At 40.1% G+C, this 18,005-nt stretch overlaps 1 protein-coding gene across 1 annotated transcript; it reads right to left on the bottom strand.

The window, feature by feature from the left end:
• Positions 1–1,959: 1,959 nt before the first annotated feature.
• Positions 1,960–6,074, bottom strand: LOC127482475 (interferon alpha-inducible protein 27-like protein 2B). Its single transcript, XM_051812841.1, has 3 exons — positions 5,814–6,074; positions 2,817–2,963; positions 1,960–2,220 (listed from the first exon to the last, which is right to left on the bottom strand). Exons 1-3 carry the CDS (start codon positions 5,959–5,961, stop codon positions 2,192–2,194), a joined length of 324 nt encoding a protein of 107 aa, XP_051668801.1. The 5' UTR covers positions 5,962–6,074; the 3' UTR covers positions 1,960–2,191.
• Between the last annotated feature and the right edge of the window lie 11,931 nt (positions 6,075–18,005).

Below are 18,005 nucleotides of genomic sequence, written 5' to 3' on the forward strand. Positions count from 1 at the left end.
TCATAACAACTTTTGTTTTTTTTTTTTCATTTTACCTAGGCGTGATGGACTTCACTCCTTCTCTTTATGTGTTACAGAGTATGACAGCAATATTACAAGTTGATAGATACAATTAGCAGTAGATAGCCAGCATGCAGTAAATGAGCAAGGAAGCTTTCACATGAGTGTGAGCATGTAAACTACCACTCAAGTCAAATTAAAAGATGCCTGATCTTATATTTATAAAAATTACCATGTATGACTATGTTGCTGCATTTCCCTTGCAGTGAACAAAACAGCTCAAGATCCTTAACTACAAAAGCTAACGTATAAATATAAGACATCGCTGTTGTGTGAAGAAAACTCTAAGTCTGTAATGGTACAGAAAGTGTGGGAAAAAAGAAAATGTCCATTCCTGTTGATGTGACAGTAAGTGATTTGTGAATAGTGTGTCTGCTCCCAGTAGTAGCACTGGCAGGTACTGAGATCTGGAAAGGATGTTCCTAGTCCCATCTTCACTGCTGAGGGTTCCAGTTCAGGAATGAGTATTTATTGGTGAATCTCTCAAGTAGAAAACTCTAAAATACATCATTATTTAGTATGTACTTAATGATCCAATGGATCCTTTTCAACAAAGGAAATCCTACTTCAACATATGGAAATCTCAACTGTGAAAGGGGTGAAACTTTTGAACAGGCTACCTAGTAAACATTAGGGTTAACCCTTCCTCTAGGAGAATGTTAGACTAGAGAACTGCTCCCATTCTGGTCACACCAAGGCCTCTTTGAAATGAAATTTTTCTATGATTTCATGACTTCAACTCCTGCTTACATTTAAGCATTTGCCCAAGATAGCTCCCTGCTAGGACAACAGCTCCATCACATGAAATGAAGCCCTTATTTTTCACTTCCCTTTTAATGCTTTGCACAGCACAGCAAGCAAAGGTACATTCTTTCGCTCTTCATCAGTCTGTCCTACCTGCTAGCATTCCTCCCCTCACCAAATAATTCAATTTAAATTTGCTACAACTGGAGGCAAGCACTGACTCTGCATGTCCATTCAGGAAGATGCCTAGGAAGCAGGGAAAAGATCGTATCCGAGAGCATAAGGTACATGGGTACAAACACATTTCCCAGCTGTGGAGAGATGCAGCTGAGATGGGAGTGCTCAAGGAGGGTGACAGAAGTCGCTGGAGAAAATCACTGACTGCAGCATCACAAATCAAGTCAAGCCTCTCAACTTCTGGCCTGAAGGTGTGAGATTCTTTTCCTCCATCTTGGGATGGGGCAAAGGAAGGAGAAACTGCACTTTGTGGTTTTGTTAGAAATACAGAGGGAGGTTATAGGGCAGGGAGGATGAGGAGCTAGAAAGACAGAAGGAATATGGAAGTGTGGGGTAGTATGTATATGGGAATTTGTGTAGGTAACAGAAAATGTTATTTGTATTTGGGGAAACATCATTGTACGAGTACATATGAAAGAAAGGAGTCAGGTATGAGGAACAGGAAAAAGCCCCAACAGTGACAGAGAAAAGGAGGTCTCTTCCCTGTCTGTTCTCAGGTATTGGAATTTTATAGGAGTAGTTTCAGTCTGACTGGGATGAAGATGAGACCTCTCAGCAAACAAACACTTGAAATTGTTGTGAAAGGGACCTTAGAAACACTAGCGGGATACAAATATGAACCCCATCTCTGAGTTATGAAATTTCTTGGGACCTGTTCTCATTTGCTTGTGTATTTTTTATTAAGTAGAATTTAATTTGATAGTTTGTTAGAAGTAGATCTAAATAGAATTGCTGGATGTCCCTCACAAGTGTTTCTATGCTTCTCTCACACAACAGGTTGACTTTTGCACTGTGATGACTTTTTGTAAAATAAACAAAGCAAGCTACTTGTATTGGGAGACTCTAGTGTTGCTAAACCCATGATTTTCCTAAGACAGCCTTGCAGTCCAAAGTACCTTAGCTTCCATTGGCTTGTCTTTGTATGTGCCTGTGCTTCAGAGGATGCTTAATCAAGGAAGGAACTGCCCCTCATGTCTGTCCCCACTAATTTAATGCAAGAATCCATCACTTTAACAGAAACTTTATTTGTGCACATGGAAGAGGCTTTGCCTTTTATGTCACGAGGAGAGAAAAGGAGAAGTTGTCAAAGCTGTTGGTAAAGAATGAACCGCTTGGGGAGCTTATTTCTGGACTGATGTTTTTCTTCAATTCAGCGTCTTCCTCCTTTTCCACCCATCGCTGAGGACAAATACAGAGAAACATGTGAGAACACTTTAAAACAATGTTGCAGTACAGGGAAACATTCAGACTATATAAGCATTGGTTAAAAATGTTCCCTGTTCAGAAATCAAGGGTCTGTGTTATGCTTAGAAAGACGCTTTTTTGAAATTAAGAACTTCAGTCCTGTCTCCAGTTCTCTTTGTAGCCCCATATGTTCCTACTACCACAACTGGCTTCTTTACTGATGCGTTCACATACAGACTAGGCTCCCTCATACCTTGGTTTGTTTGATCTAGGTATGCATTGCATTAACCTGGTAGGGTGAAGAGGAGAATTTTGGGCTTTTTTTCTGTCACTGGGTGTTTCAGATTTCTGTCTCTGCTGTCCACTCATACCTTTGCAACTTTGTGGCATGGTTATTTCCATTAATTCCCCAGTTTCATCTTCCCACCAACTTTAAAGCAACAAACAGGAGAAATGTTGTTTCAGCTGCAAAGCAGCCACTTCTCTTATTTACATCCCTTCATCTAGTAAATGTACACTTCAGCTGAAGTACTACTGACTTCTCAGAAGTCATTTGTTAATTCATCTTTCTCAGGAAGACTCTCACTTACAGATGGACTGGACAGTGGAAGTTGTACCGCCTCTGGGAATTCCACCTCCATGAGATCTGGCCTCCTGGGACATCTTGTTGGAGGCCAGGGACCCACTGGAGATCCCGCTGCTGGTAAAACCTGATGAATGGGTTGTACCTCTGGCACCTAAAACAGTTACAAAGGAGATGCTACTGACAAAAAAAAAGGAAGGAACTGTACAGGATAATTATAAAGTACTATATTTTAGAAAAATTTAAGGCTACCAAACATAGCAAAAGACAAGGTGACTGCTCATTACTTGACTTGTTCTGTCAGTATACTGCATTTTAGCTGCCACCTTGGCAAAGGACATTCTCAGTGCTTCTGTGGATGCTCCCAGAACACAGAGAAAATCCACAACTCTTGCATAGATTGTTACTGATAAACCTGGATCTCCAAAACAGTTTTAGAACAGTTTGCCTCTGCTGAAACTGTACTTTTCTGAGGAGCTGCCCGAGGACTGTGGAACAAACTCCTATAGAAACTAAGGATTGTTGCAGACCTTACCACTTACTTTTGCAGGTGACAGATATGTTCCTTTCACTTCACTTTCACTAGCATAAACCTGTAATAGATACCTGTAAAATTCAAACACCACAAGCTGTAGTAGCCAGTGGCCAATTTATATGCATATTTTTCATCTCAGTATAAATAAGCCCCAAGTAAAATATTCCATTGCAAACTCTTCTTCTCCTGGGAAAGGCGTAAAGTATTAGTGATGACAAATGTTAGTGATAATGCTTAAAGCATTCCTGGAGGATGCTCAAATATTTTGGTGATGAGCTTGTTATAACATCTTCTGTAAAGTGATACTGAACAATACTCATGCCCTACTGAAGAATCAGCCGCTCCTTCGAGCATGTTTGTTCTGGGGGGAGGAAGGGTTATAGTCTAAATGAAAAGGTTAAGAAGATGTGTTTGGAGAGATTTCAGTGAGCACCTGCGGAAATGAAATCAGGCCCTTTTAGCTCTCAATCAGGCAAAGAATGTGTGGCAAGCTCTCCTGCTGCAGGGAGCCAAAGCTCACACCTGTCTTGGCAATGTTACAGAGCTAGCATTTTCCACATGGATAAAAGCTCTTTTGGAGTATCTCCTGTTGGCATAGCTAAGGTTTCCTTGAGTCATGCAGATTTCTCTTCACCAAAATGGTGCTTTTCATAAAAGTCTACGGTTAATACAGACTTTGCAAGAAGAAAACTAGGCATGGTTAAATGTTTACTCTGCTTTTCTCTCTTATCAAGTCTTCAGTCTTTTAGTTTACAAACAACAACTTCACATTCTCTATAAGGCATGACCACTGAAGTGTTTGCTACTGGCTATGAGTGTGCTGAGAACTGGTGTACCACCCTTATCTGTAACAGAAGGCAAGCTTGTGCAGCTGACTCTAGCATATGACTAGAGTAACTGGACTAGGGTGAGTAACTGTCATCTCCCCATACCAGGATTTCTGCTGCTAAGGAAGCGTGGTGCCTGAGAGCAGCTCTCCTGCTGTAGTGGGTTTCTGTGGCTGGGTTTTGGTAGTGGGGGGGCTACAGGGGTGGCTTCTGTAGGAAGCTGCTAGAAGCTTCCCCTGTTCCATGGAGCCAATGTCAGCTGACTCCAGGATAGACTTCCTGCTACTGGCCAAGGCAGAGTCAATTAGGAGTAATAGTAATGCCTCTGTGATAACATATTTAAGAAAAAGAAGATTGCGCAGAAGAAATTCCAGCCAGGGAGCCAGCCCCCCACCCGGCGGGAGTCATGTGCAGTATGTCTCTAAATGATCCTTATATCACTGATTCCCTCACTGTCTAGGGGGCCTCATGCTATGAATAATATTGGTAGCAGTGTAAATCATATCTTAAAGAAAAAACAAAAACAAACAAAAAACCCCAACTTATTCCCCTCAATCAAGCGTATCACATTTTTTACCATTAAAAGATGCCCCAAATCTGGACCCTGACCAGCTCATTTGGCCAACCACCAATTTTGTGGCAGAAGGAGTCATGTTTAACTCCATCCTTCAGGAGATTTCTACCTGCTTATTATGGAAAGTACCAATGGTTGACCAATATGGCAGAGAATCCCATTTATAATCAGTCTGCTAGTTGGCATACTTCTGACACATGGGACATGTGGGTCCAAGACTCCTAAGGCAGAAAGAATTTTGAAGCCTTTATCCAAGATCAGAGAGTTAATTACTGTGCTACTGGGTAAAGCAGAATTGCATGGGGCATTCTTCTCTGTGGAGTCATGCCTGTTTTGAGGATGCCTGCTGAATCAGCTCACAAAGGCAGGTCTAGCAGGGAGAACACCTCGTGCGTGAATCCCACTGGATATGGGGTTAAACAAGTGCCAAGCTGCTAAGAGTCATCTGGTCAGGGACTGCTCTGTACCAGCAACAGAACAGCAAACACCTGCAGAGTTAGCTCATGTGAAAGGCAGCTATGACTTATTTTAGTACTTAGATGCGTGCTGTCAAGGATGCATATACACTCCCTTCATGAATTCAGCTCTTGGACTGCAGCTAATTTCCCTCTGCTATAGCATTTGCACAAGGTTTTACGAGTTTCCCCTGTATGGATGTGTGGGATTAAAGAGCAAGGAAAATCTGATAATTTATATGAAATATAGGTACACAGATCATGTTCTTGCATAAGTGTGTCGTTGCTTATTGCTACCATGACTCTCCACATTATTGATGATTCCTGGTAGAATGAAGAGAGAACACAAACTTCAAATAAACACTGTCCAAAACCTCATGAATACCACATGTGTATGCGTTCATTCATGCATATGTGCATATACAGAAAACACCCTTAATAACATCGCACTCATAACACACAGTTAAATATAGGAATCTTATATCTCCAGTGCAATGCAGGAATGTAGGAGAGAAGAGATTATTTGGCAAGTTTATTTTCAAGGAGAAAAAAATTGTTTGATCCTACGCACTGAACCACAAAACCACACACACACACTCTGAATTTCTCATACCCATTTCCTGGAGAGTAGAAGTGGGGCCTCCAGAATGCACACCTCCCCCAGATGCTTTCGCTTCATGGGACATCATTGATGAAGCAAGCGATCCTTGTGAGATCCCAGAAGGAGTGAAACCAGCGTTGTGGACATTCTTGTCAGACATTTTTGCTGTCTGGTGGTGAAAGTCCAGTGAAGCACTGCAAAGCTCAGTGCTCACTGCAAAGCCAGTCTTTTTATACACTGTCTAGCTAACAGTGAAGAAATGAAACTGCTGCAGTGATCAGGAAGAATAGAAACTGAAACTCAGCCGAGAAACGAAACTGAAACTAAGCCAGGAAACGAAACTGGACTTTATGAATAGACCTTTTTATTGCTGTTGCCGGGTTGAAATTTAGGCAAACCAACTAATTTCCTCTGAGGAAATGATACTAAAGGAAACTAGTAGTGCATGAATCATTGTTGAGCAACTGATGTGGCTGAAAACTTTGTTTCTTCACCCTTTTGCATTGCACCCTATTGCACAGAATTGCACATGTGGAAGATAACCCCTTGTTTTAAGAATTCATACAACTCTGAGTAAAGCCAAGAGACAAAAAGGTAGCAAAGTGGCGGCATGCAGAAACTGCAGCTTGAGTTGGTTATGGCACCCAGAGTTCAGCTGTGGTACAGCTACCCCTAAAAACTACTGGTTTACAGAGAGCTGGAAACCAGAACCCAGCTAACAATGGGTGATTGGAATTAATTGCTACGTGGAAGGAACTGTGAGGGGACCTTGCGTCATATGAGCAGATTGACACAGATGTTTTGTTCTTCCCCATACAAATCCTGTTAAAGCAGAGCCTCCATCTTTAATGAACAGGCCTTTGCAAATGGCACACACTCCTTTATCGCAGCTTTTTTTAGCCAGTAGTTTAAATAAGGCTCATTAAAAATCCATAGACCTCCTCCTTTAGGTAAAGAGGAATATCTGATTAGGTCACACTACCACAGGAATGGTTCTCTAAGTGGAAATATACAGAATAAAACTATAGCGTTTCATGGCAGTATAGTATCTATATCTTGTATGTGGTGGGTTATAGAACAAAGTATACAAAGTCCTTTCTTCTCTTCTTCTCTGTGCTATTTATTTGAGCAATAGGATATCTGACCCCCATACTCCTGAGCAGCAGTGCTCTTTTAACGCTTGTCTTTCATTCAATTTTTCTTTAATTCATGAATGTTAGTTTCCTTCAATTTTAATGGGTTTTTTGTTTGTTTGTTTTCTAATCTGCTTGCATGAGGTCTTCTCAAGTCCCTCATTTATAATTTTTAATTACTTAATGCTATAAAATAGCTGAAGTTGAGGCTTAAATGCAGGTAAAATTCCATGTAAGAATAGGACAATGAGTGCTATAGGCCTTCTTCAAAGTCACAATAAAACCAAAAATGCCACATATTGCTACAGATCCTTCCTTTAAAACTGGTAAAATATTTTGGTGCCTTGTTGATATGATTTATTTAATTTTCAAAAAAGCCCATCAGGAAATGATAGTAAAGTCTGGCAAATCCATGGGAAATGAAAGCTTCACAAGCTGCAGATGACATTTAACTCAGTCCAAAACCACAATTCATAATGGATACACACAAAGTTGTTTAACTAAAAATAACTAAAACTTGCAAGTTTTATTGCAAGCAAAGCTCCTCAAGGCAATTCAGATTGTCGGAGACACTGGTAAATAAGCAGGGAAATAAGAAATTACTAGTAGTCTCATGAAAACAAGATGAAGAAACTCAGTGTAATAAGGAGAGGGAAGGTACTGGTCAGGAAGGAGGTGGCTCTTAAATCTCCCATGTGGTTCCAGTGAGTTGGATGAGGCATGTGTGAGTAGGCACAGATGATACAGTGCTAAGTGCTAAGCTGAGTTCTGCTTACCTACATGCTCTTACTGTAGTGGCACAGCAGATATAAGTTATGAAGAAATTCTGACCTGGAAGATGTTTGCTTTTTACTTGTTTTCAGCTTATTATGAAGACTTAGGACAATCTCTTGTACAAAAATGAATGAAAACAGTGTCAGTCTCTTGTACCTGTGTCAGAGTTGAGTCTGCCACTAGGTCTTAACAGCTGTGGTCAGCCTCCCCTGGGTCTTCAGTCCCTGCCTGAACAATACTGTCAGTGCACTTGTCTGCAGCTCCATCACAGCCATACTTCATTGATCCTGGCTGAGCTACAGCCTGCCTTCATGGCTTGACCTTGGACGTGCCTGGTTAGCAAGGATAGACTTGCCCAGCAGTCACTACTGACCATGGCTACTATCACCAGACCTGAACAAGATTTTTTGATTCATCTTTCTGGTTTGACCTTGGACCTGTCTCTACAAACTTGTCTGATGATTTGGACTCTTAGTTCAACCCACTTATCATCTCTAAATCGGCTGGGCTCACCTCCCTTGGTGGGACAGTATCTTGCTGTGCCCTGTCAACGTGTGTCATGAACATCACAGCCTCCAATTTAAAAAGACCCACTGTCACTGCTGAAGTGGGACAGGGAATAAGAACACTGTCCTTGAGCGTGAAGCTTCCAGGAGTCCTCTCTCTACCGATTCAGAAAGACGTGCTTCTCCTTTCACCTACCAGCTTTATGTGAAATATTGGTCTAAATGATCCCCTATCTTTTTTCTTTTTCTTTTTCTTTTTTTTTTTTTTTTGTTGTTATACTGGCATTTTTAATTAGAAAGGGCAACTTCCAAGATGTTAGGCAAGGACAGTTGACGTTCAGCTGTGTTCGCAAGGAGACTGGTACAGAAGCAGTAAGACTTGTGGACTGTTTGCCAAAAATCCAAGCAGTGGTAATTTAAGAGCCAAACTGATGCAACTTCTAGTTAAAGTATGGAAGGAAAGAGTAAACAACTAATGTGTTTCACCAAGCCTGACATTATAACAGTAAATTAAACACGGGAGAGTGTCCAGGTAAGCTAACTTCCCCATTCCAGAAGGTAAAAATCTGAGGAGAGTAGATTGGTGCTGTGAGCTGACCTGAAAAGCATTCAGTGGCACTTCTAAGCCTGAGAGAACAGACAGTTAAAGCTATGAATACCAAGAGTAGGACTGTCTTTATTTTCAGTATCACTACAATTTCAGTAGCCTTAGGTGCTGAGGCACTTAAATAGGTAGCTAATACAGTTTGATGTTTAACTCTCTGAGTTTCGGGTTCAAACGAAATCCTTAGGTGTAAAAAATCTAGACTGTGTGCTCTTTGAAATGATTTGGAAAAACAGAGACTTGATTGGAAATACTCTAAAAATTTGAGCTATGGGGAACCTTCAATTAAAAAAAAAAAAGTGTTCTAAGTTCCAAACACTTAGCAAACCAATGCAACCAAATGTGCAGTCAACTCTTCTATATTTTGCTTGGAATGACCTTAATTACTTGCATGTGTGGATATAAACTGCTGTGTCTCTTCAGTACGTTCTCCTAGCAGTTCCCACTAGCGTGCTATTGAGAGATATTTACCTTATAGTGAAGCCCAGCTGAACACAGACATTAATCTCTGCTTTTGGTAGCCACCTTTTTCATTCCAATAATATGTCCATTGAAGTCACTTTTTCATAAACATTTTCCCATAAACCTCTGTTTCAAAAGAGATTATTCAAACAGCTTTTAAACAATTACTCTTTTGAAGGGTCTAATTGAAGGAAATAAACCTGTAGAGAATCTGACTGAACCAAAGATCTTCAGCATCCAAGATTATCTATCTGTCACCCTCTGACCTATTTCGTTTACACTATTTTTTAATTTTTGTAGCAATTATAGTGTATATGGATAATACCTATTAGCATATTTATGGTCATTGCTTCATATTTATTGTCTGCACAACTCATTAATCTTCATCTAGTGTGTGAGGCTGACAGCTCAATCTATTTTGCAATCTCTGGGCAGCAGCCATATCCAAAAAGCTTTTGTTTCTCTGTAAATAAACTGTGTTCAGGACCAGAGGACAATGGTACATCATGCAGTGATTGACACAAGCCATGGCTGCTAATCAAAAGTAGATTTTATTACCAGCTGAGTCAAGTGCATTATGGGGCCATTGTTCTAGTGCTGTCAGGGCAAGAGCATACGTAGTCAGTCACCTTCTCAAGATGGGTTGATTGTTCTCCAAGATTAGACAGAGTTGCCTTATTATCCATCCCAGACAACAAGGCATCTCACCCAAACAGACGCCTTTACAGAAACTGCCTGTACATTGAATTCATTTGAATTGCTAATGCATAATCTGTCCAGCACAGATGTGCAATGAATATTTGGATGTTGTTTTGCATGTCAGTTGAGAAGACTGAATGATGAGGTGATGATCGTTCAGTGATGGGTACTGGACATTTGCCAACAATTGAGTTTGAGCACTTTCCCTGACAGTAATCAGATCAGCTTCCAAAACGTCTTTTCTTCAATTCACTGACAATTTATGTTAGAAGATAATGCAACTCTCTCACAGTTAACACAGTTGGTAGCAATTTGCATTTTTTTCGTATAATTAAATTTTCCATTTCACCCAAGAAGAAATGCATACAAGCCGCCTATAACTGATATACATATTCCAAGACACTTCCAAAGTAACTCCACTTGAATAAGAGGCCACCTAGATAAGCCAAAAATGGCAGAACTCCCTATAATGGAGTTAGGTGGCAAAAATCTTACCAGACGTCCACTGTGCACATCCAAATTCTAGTCTGTACTCCTCAGCAATGTCCCCAGCTGGATCCCACCCCACACTGGCACCTCTGCTTTTGACCTTAATATTATATCAGTGAGCACAGTCAGTCTTGATGTTGTAGCTTAGGCTAGGACTCTACTCCATACTCCAAACATACCAAAAGAGACCCTGCTCAAAATAGACTCTGCAGAAGAGGGAACAGTCCTGCCTTGAATGCTTAGGCTCAGAGGATTCACCCAGATCAGGACTCAGCCCTTCAAGAGTGGTACTGTAGGAACCAGGAGTAGAAGTACCACTCAACGGAGTAATGTTCCCATTTGTTCTTTGTCTTCATGGAAGTCTTCACTACTACATTGGGCTTCCCACTGATTCTTTGATTTCCTATCCTGAGCTGCCACATGCCTCTGACAGACTGAAATGGAAGCCTGGGCATTATTCTCAAGGCTGTTAGTTTCTGCTGTAGAGAGAGTGGTACTTGAAAAATGTCACAGAATAGCCTATGCTTGTGTTCTTAGTGAAGTGACTTTTTGTTCCAAAGACATTTAACACAAACCTGCGCTGAAGGATCCTTTCCTTAGGTTTAAAAGTCTTATTTATCAAAACATGGAAAGTTATTTCAGCTGACAAATAAGTGTCAATAGCAGGGTCTTTGATTTTTGGAGCCTGAAAATAGAGGTAAAGACAAATTGTTCCCTTATATATTATTCTGTAAAATGAAATGCATACATAAGTGACAAAACTGTGTCATCTGCTGAGTTAGAGTTCCATTTGATCTTGAGGTTACAGTCTTCCTATGTACAGTTATATTAACGAAACCTCATAATACAGGAATACAGACTATTCTAGACTGTGGGAAACAAAAGAGTCTCAATCACTTCACACAGTTTTCAAGATGTATAGATGTGAGGGAAAATTTTAAGTCTTTCTGGAATCTAGGCAGCATGTTCATGAAGACAATAGATGAAGTATATAAGCCACTAATAGGTTATACCTCTCCCTTTAAAGGAATATAAAATGATTTCTTTTTCTGGAAGAAATGTGGTGAAAACAAAAATAAGAAGTAAAGAATTAGAATTAATGGCCAAAGTACTATTGTTAACAATACCGAGTTCCCGGTGCTATTCAAATGTAATCACAATTGCTGCCTTAATAAAGCCATTTCAAAACACAAAATCTACAAACATTAAGTACGTATATGCAAGTATGGGAACCTTTTTTAGTTCAGGGATGCCACATGGCTAAACACGGGATGTGCTCCAGGGTAAGTGCTGAGCAGTTCAGAATGGCTCATATCCCTCAGGGCAGCTGCTCCATCAGCCAGGGAACCTGATCCCCCAGGCGCTCCTAGGGCAGGCCTGGTAGGTTCAGTTCTACACAGGAGCAGCTGGCAGGAAAGGAGGCTGTGATGCCTGGAATCTATAGTCTGAGACAGAAGACATGAGTTCAGTGATGGTGTCAGTTATGTGAGTTGTCAGCTGTCTTCCTCATCTCCCATGCTGCAGCTTCTGCATCCCAGGATTGCACTCTAACCATGTGAGTCTGGTCGGCATTGCAGGGTCCAAGTCCTGTTTTCAGAAATGAAAGTGCAAATCTTGTCAGAAGATGAAAGCTGAGCACAGAGAACTTAAAATATATGGACTTCTCCTTGCCTGTATTTTCCTATTGCCAGGCCACATATATTATGCTACTCAGGCATTATGTTAATAAGCATAGTATAAGCATTTAATATAGACAAAGAGGTTTCAAATGCTAATTCAAGGGAGTACCTATGAAAGCATAAGTGCTGGAAATGCTTTTATGGGTGCTTTGAAAAACAATTATTGACAAAGTGTCCAATCTATTACATGGGCAATGGGGCCTGAAGAGCAGATGGCCTGATTTACTTCTCAGTTCTGCAAGATGCATGGACAGGTTCCAGGCATGCTTAAAAGGACTGAGAGGTTTCCTTAGAAGAGCAGTAAGATTGGCTGCTTCTTTTAGATTCTTCTAGGCCTTAATAGATTTAGATTCTTCTAGGCCTTGTTTCTTGGAAAATTTTTGCATCTGAAGGTTGTTTGGATTTGGCATTAATCCAAATCTTTCCTGGTTTGAGAATGCAGGCTACACGTTTATGTGACTTACACCTTTATGCTGAAGAATGCCATCTGATTGGAGCTGGTGAGTTTACTTACTGTCATTGCTACAAATAAATGTAATGCAGAATCTGAGATATTGTAAAGGATGAAGCAACATGAGTAAGGGTGAAGCACAGTGAGAAAAGCATGCAGTGAAAGCCCTCTATGTAAAGGTAATGGAGCTCATCATCCATAACTAAGCATGTGAAAGGTGAGAAAGCAATCATCACTAATAAGCATGGATTTGCCAAGGGCATGTTGTCTGTGGCCGATCTGACTGCTCTTTGTATCAAAATGCCTGGTATCCCAAGTGCTGCGGAAGCTTTGGTAACAGAAAAAAAATAAAATTTTGGAAAAAAGGAAAAAAAAAGGTGTTGGTAAAGAAGTTTGCAATTGTAAACAAAAGAAAAAGCTTCCTCATCTCTACAGTATTTAAGGAAACATGTCTGCCCATGGATAAATGCCTTGAAGCAAGAGTGGCTGCAGCAATTAGGTAGCTTTCCTCATTACAAAGATGTCTGTAAGCTTCTGAACATCACCCATTTATGACAACATAAGGCAAGCCTTACGGAAAGGTTCATCAAGCAGATCTAAATCCTTGTGGCTAGTTCTTAAATGGGAAAGAAAGTGCTTCCCTATTTATAATGCTAAAGCTGCTGGGCAAGACACAGTGGAAGACTTAAATTAAATGTCAAATCACGAGGCACTAACAATAACTAATGAAGAGATTTCTGTTGCTTGTGGTGGCTGCAGATAAAACACTGGATAAACTATTTACTGAAGGTTGGTTGAGCTGTCCTGGATGGATCATTCTGTCCTAGACAGATCATCCGTGTGTTTTGTTACTTGGATGAGTGAGCAGACTGGTCTGAGCCTGTGCTGCCCACATCTCAGGGCTTTTATGGTCCCAGGCCCTGTCTGTACTGTAAAGTATCTGGGGGTGTGCCAAAATTTCAAGAGCAAACCCCTCTCACCTCTTCTCCTTATGCAATATAGGCCCATCTACTGCACTTGTCTTCTCTTCGTGCCTGCATCATGTGATGATGAGAGGGGCTACCGGGAAGTCATCCTGTGGTGTGGTTCATCTCTATGCATCAGCACTGGGTAGACACTATTCTGGAAAAAAGTAGACTGTAGGTCCTGTTTAGCTGCAAGAGATCACAGTATCCACCAGTGTACGCTTAGTATGTGACCGTGAGGGGAAAGAAGCTGGAAATTTCCCCATTGGCATATGGACACCATGACCTAGTGATACCTAAATTTATCTGTTTCTTATCAGTATCTTCCCTTTGTGCCCAGGTCCACACTTGTCAGTTTGTTCTATTAAGACGGTGGCATGAGAACATTGACGTTGCTTCTTGGGCTCAAGAATCTGCACAGAAAACCCAGTCCTGATGACAGAGCATTGAGTAACTCTTTATTCCCCACAGCAGAGTGATATTTAGGAAGGTGTCTCCATGGGAAAGCCATGAAAAATTCAGTTTAAATAGCAGCTATTCTAAGTGAAAGAGAGAATTGGACATGCTTACAGAGTGCCAATGAAGCAGCTGAGAGGAGTTAGTGTCATGGGAAAAAGCTGAATAAATGTGTAGTATTTGCTGGCTCTTCTTTGGTACAGAGGAATAGGACTTGAAATCTTATTTGTTCCACAAGATTTTGACACTTGTCAGTTCCTGCCATGGTTATGTCACAACTCATGTGAAAGTGAGTTTCATCAGCTTAAATGAGATGTTGTCTGAAAGTCTATGGATAACTTTCTGGCTGTAGGCCCATCTCCATCCATTTCTCGTGCTCTTTTCCTCTGTAGGGGTTGAAATATTCTTTGCAAAGAATTAGCAGTAACTCCCTGTTACAGAGGAAATACAAACAACATTGCAAATTGGAAAAAAATGGTTTTATCCTTCCTGTTCCTGTTCACCAAGACCAATAACAGTATTACGTGTACTTTGAATATTCGGGGGAAGTGAGAGTTTTGAATGTAAACTTAGTTACTTTGCTCACCTTGTAAAGGCCTGGAGTGAGTGTGGTGTAGCCTGTCATTTTGCAAGCACTTTAAGAATCAATTGCTTGGCTTTTTGTGCATCAATTTTTAACAGCACAGTTCTAAGTTAAACTTTGGGCCTAGAATCACTATGGTGGAGGAATCATGTAGAGCCCAATTAAAAGGAAGTGCTTGTCTTGAAACCCACTGTGGGAGTCTATCAGACTCAGATCCTGCCTTAGTTTTGTCTGTTTAGCCCTCTTGAAGTTTTTTTAACTTGCTGAAACTACAGCCTTTGTTATTTGTTCTAATCAATTTTCTATTGCCGTTGTAAATGACCTTGTTCTTTGCCTGGGTGAGAGAATCTGATATAAAAGGGTTCTAAAGGAGAGAGCTGAAAACTAGATGAATCCTGCAGGCAAGAGAGAGGAGATTTGAATTAAGTTGTAAAAGGAGTTGATCTTCCTGCTTGTTTATCATCTGCTTATTATCCAGAGGAGCTCCCATCCAAGCAGCTGCAATACTGCAGCGACTATGTACTGAGCACCAGGGCTCTTTTTTTCCACATTTATACCATGCCGTTGGAAGAGGTCTCATGGAACCCAGTGTATTGTAGATTTAATCTTTCTTTCACTCTTCTGCAGGGCTTTCACATGCTTATAAGAGAATAGCATCTCAATGCCACAAACAATTACAGGAAGCATTAATCACAACAGACAGCAGTTTCTGCTCCTTTTTTCTTGCATATGGTGACCATGCAGGCCATTCTAGGATGAAACTGAGATGGGGAGAACAGATTCCTGAGTATTTTGTAATAAGAAGGTGCCTCTTGATACGGAGATAGAGAGATTGAGGAAATGAAACCTGATAAAGGCAAACAGTAATTGTGTTGCATGGGGCGGGGAGAGAACATGAGAGATAGCAAGCACAAGGTATCAATGCCAGTATAGCCACTACTCACCACAGTGGGACTCTGGACTTGAGGTGTGGCTGTGAGTGATGATACATCACGTTCTAGATGAAGATAGGAAGAATATTACTGTATCAGCTGAGTTCATAAGAAGATCTGCTATTAAATATTTTCCTAAATCAGAATATATTTATCTACTAGGAATTTAGGTTGAAGAGGATGTGCTGCCCTCCAGTTCATTACAATAACCCAAATATATGTACACACATGTGTATAGATTCTGATTCATATTACTGTGAAGAAAATTATGTGTAATTTCTTATATATATTGATGTTTTTACTCCAAATCAGTCCCTTAAGAAATCGGTAAACACCTTAATCAGTGGTTAAGACCTATTTTATGTCTGATTGAGAAAAATGCCTTTTAAGAGACTGTTTCAAGGAGGAAGCCACCTTCGCCAGACAAAAGCACATTTCTTGATGAAAATCCTACCGTTGTTAGGATTGCCTGTGGAAGTCTTGGTTTCTCCTGAGTCTCAGTTTGAAGAAGATTCTGGCAAAGAGTGTCCTGGCACAAAGGCCTTTGCATGTCTTCCTAATCCTTTTTATTAGATATTTATTTTAATATTTTTTGACTGCTTTGTGATCAGTGGATCTGCTTCAAAATGGATATTTCTTTGAAATTTGTTGCTGTTCTGTGTACAGTGGTCTCAGGATTCACTTTCTCTTGACCTTTTATAAGGATTGAGAGAATAATTAATCATTTCATGGAAACTGCAAGGTCTGGAGTAGATAAAACTCTCTCCTTTGCTCAACTATAGATTTTTTATTTAATTTACTTTTTGGGAAAATACTCATTCTTGGAACCAAATAAAAATCAAGGAAGCTTCTACAAACAGAGGTATCAGATTCTTTGTACCTTAAAGGAAGGAATGTTAATGCTTCTTCGTTCCTATTGGATTGATGCATGTTTTCTAATCCTTCTGGACTGCTGCCTATTAATTTTTAAAAATTCCACCTCTATTATTCCTCATCTTTGAGATGACCATAGTTGACAGTTTTTTTCATTTATATGTTGGAGAACCTTTTCACCTGTATGAGTCAGAGTGTGTTTTTCCTGATTTTAAACAGGTACATAATAAAAATCTCTTCTCCTTGTCAAACATAGAAGTTTGTTAGAGTTGCAGGATTAGATGACTATGTTAACGGCTCACTGCAGAGAACACTTCAAATTCAACTCTAATTAATATCTGCTTCAGCCTCTAGAAATGTAATCTCACTAACAACCCCATAACCTCGAAGTTCTAGGAACTGACTTCCCTTTAAGAATATATAGGCAGAAGGTAAACTTATGTCAGCATTTTTATCCCTATGGAGGACAACCTGGACCGGGTCTCTGCATTCAAAAGGTCAGATCTCCACAGTGGATCTGTGTGTATACAAGTACTTGAAACTTGAGCATCCCAGATTATTTATGAAATATAACAGGAATGCAAGATAGGGAATTTTACCCACTCACCTATCATGAACTTTCATATAGCTTTAGTCATCAAAAATTCATAGATGATGTTTTGCAATGCTATTCACTTTATTCACAGAAAAGCACAAATTGGTATATTAATTTAAAAGTGCCAATTTCTTGTCCTCGATTCCAACTAAACTGTTAGAAGAACACTTCTATGCAGAAAATTAGATGCTGATGGAATAGGTGATAAAGCACTATTTATTAAATAATAAATAAACTATTTAATAAATACTCCTTTAAGTATTATTAAATCACACACTCACACTGGGTAAATGGAACATCCCCTCTCAGTAGAATTCTCTTAGAATATTGTCTTTTATGACAATGTATACATTTTTCCTGAGACAGGAACAGTTTCAGGAAGGGAGTTGTCTATTTTCATGTCCTTCAAGCATTCTTTGTGTGCTCTGTGTCTGCTTCCTTGATTCATTTTTCCATGGTTTGGTATACTTAGAGATAGAGAGGTTCTGCCTAAGAACAGAAGAGGTCCAAATATGGATCAGAGATCAGATCAGATTTATATTCTGTTTTCAGCAGAATCTGAAAGGACATGCCTATGTCTAGTATTATTTGTGTTATCTAATAGAGTTTCCAGCTCCTAATTACCAATTATTGACGGACTTTCTAAGAAATTACTGTATTTGGACCATCACTTCCATTGTTTGTATTTTATACTCCATGTTGATCTGTGCTGGTATATTCATATTGTTTTTATTAAACCAATAAAACCAACAGCTACATGGCCAGTTCATTCACCCAGTTGATACAGCGATTTGCCTGGAGCAAAGGCTACCTTCTGGTTTCCTTTCTGGTAAGTTCACAGCTGGGCAAAAGCTATGCTCAGTAATTCACACATCTCCAGGCCTGACCTGCTCACCTTGCCTGAATACTGTGGGATGCCCACCTCATGGCACACGGATCTTGGCTCCCTGTCCTTAGTGACCAAACAGTCCTTGCTGCTCCCTGGCAGTTTAGCTCTATCCTG

The sequence above is a fragment of the Manacus candei genome, unplaced genomic scaffold (assembly GCF_025592945.1).
Source record: "Manacus candei isolate 608988 ecotype Guabito, Panama unplaced genomic scaffold, ASM2559294v1 h1tg000088l, whole genome shotgun sequence".
Classification (NCBI taxonomy): Eukaryota; Metazoa; Chordata; class Aves; order Passeriformes; family Pipridae; genus Manacus; species Manacus candei.

What these genes read in the sequence shown, in the direction of transcription:
- LOC127482475 (XM_051812841.1), bottom strand. Translation starts at nt 5,961, where the DNA reads ATGTCTGACAAGAATGTCCACAACGCTGGTTTCACTCCTTCTGGGATC. An exon ending in TTCTACTCTCCAGGAAATGG is followed by an intron (nt 2,964 to 5,813) that starts GTATGAGAAATT and finishes TAACTGTTTTAG; the next exon opens with GTGCCAGAGGTACAACCCAT. An exon ending in TTCCACTGTCCAGTCCATCT is followed by an intron (nt 2,221 to 2,816) that starts GTAAGTGAGAGT and finishes ATTTGTCCTCAG; the next exon opens with CGATGGGTGGAAAAGGAGGA.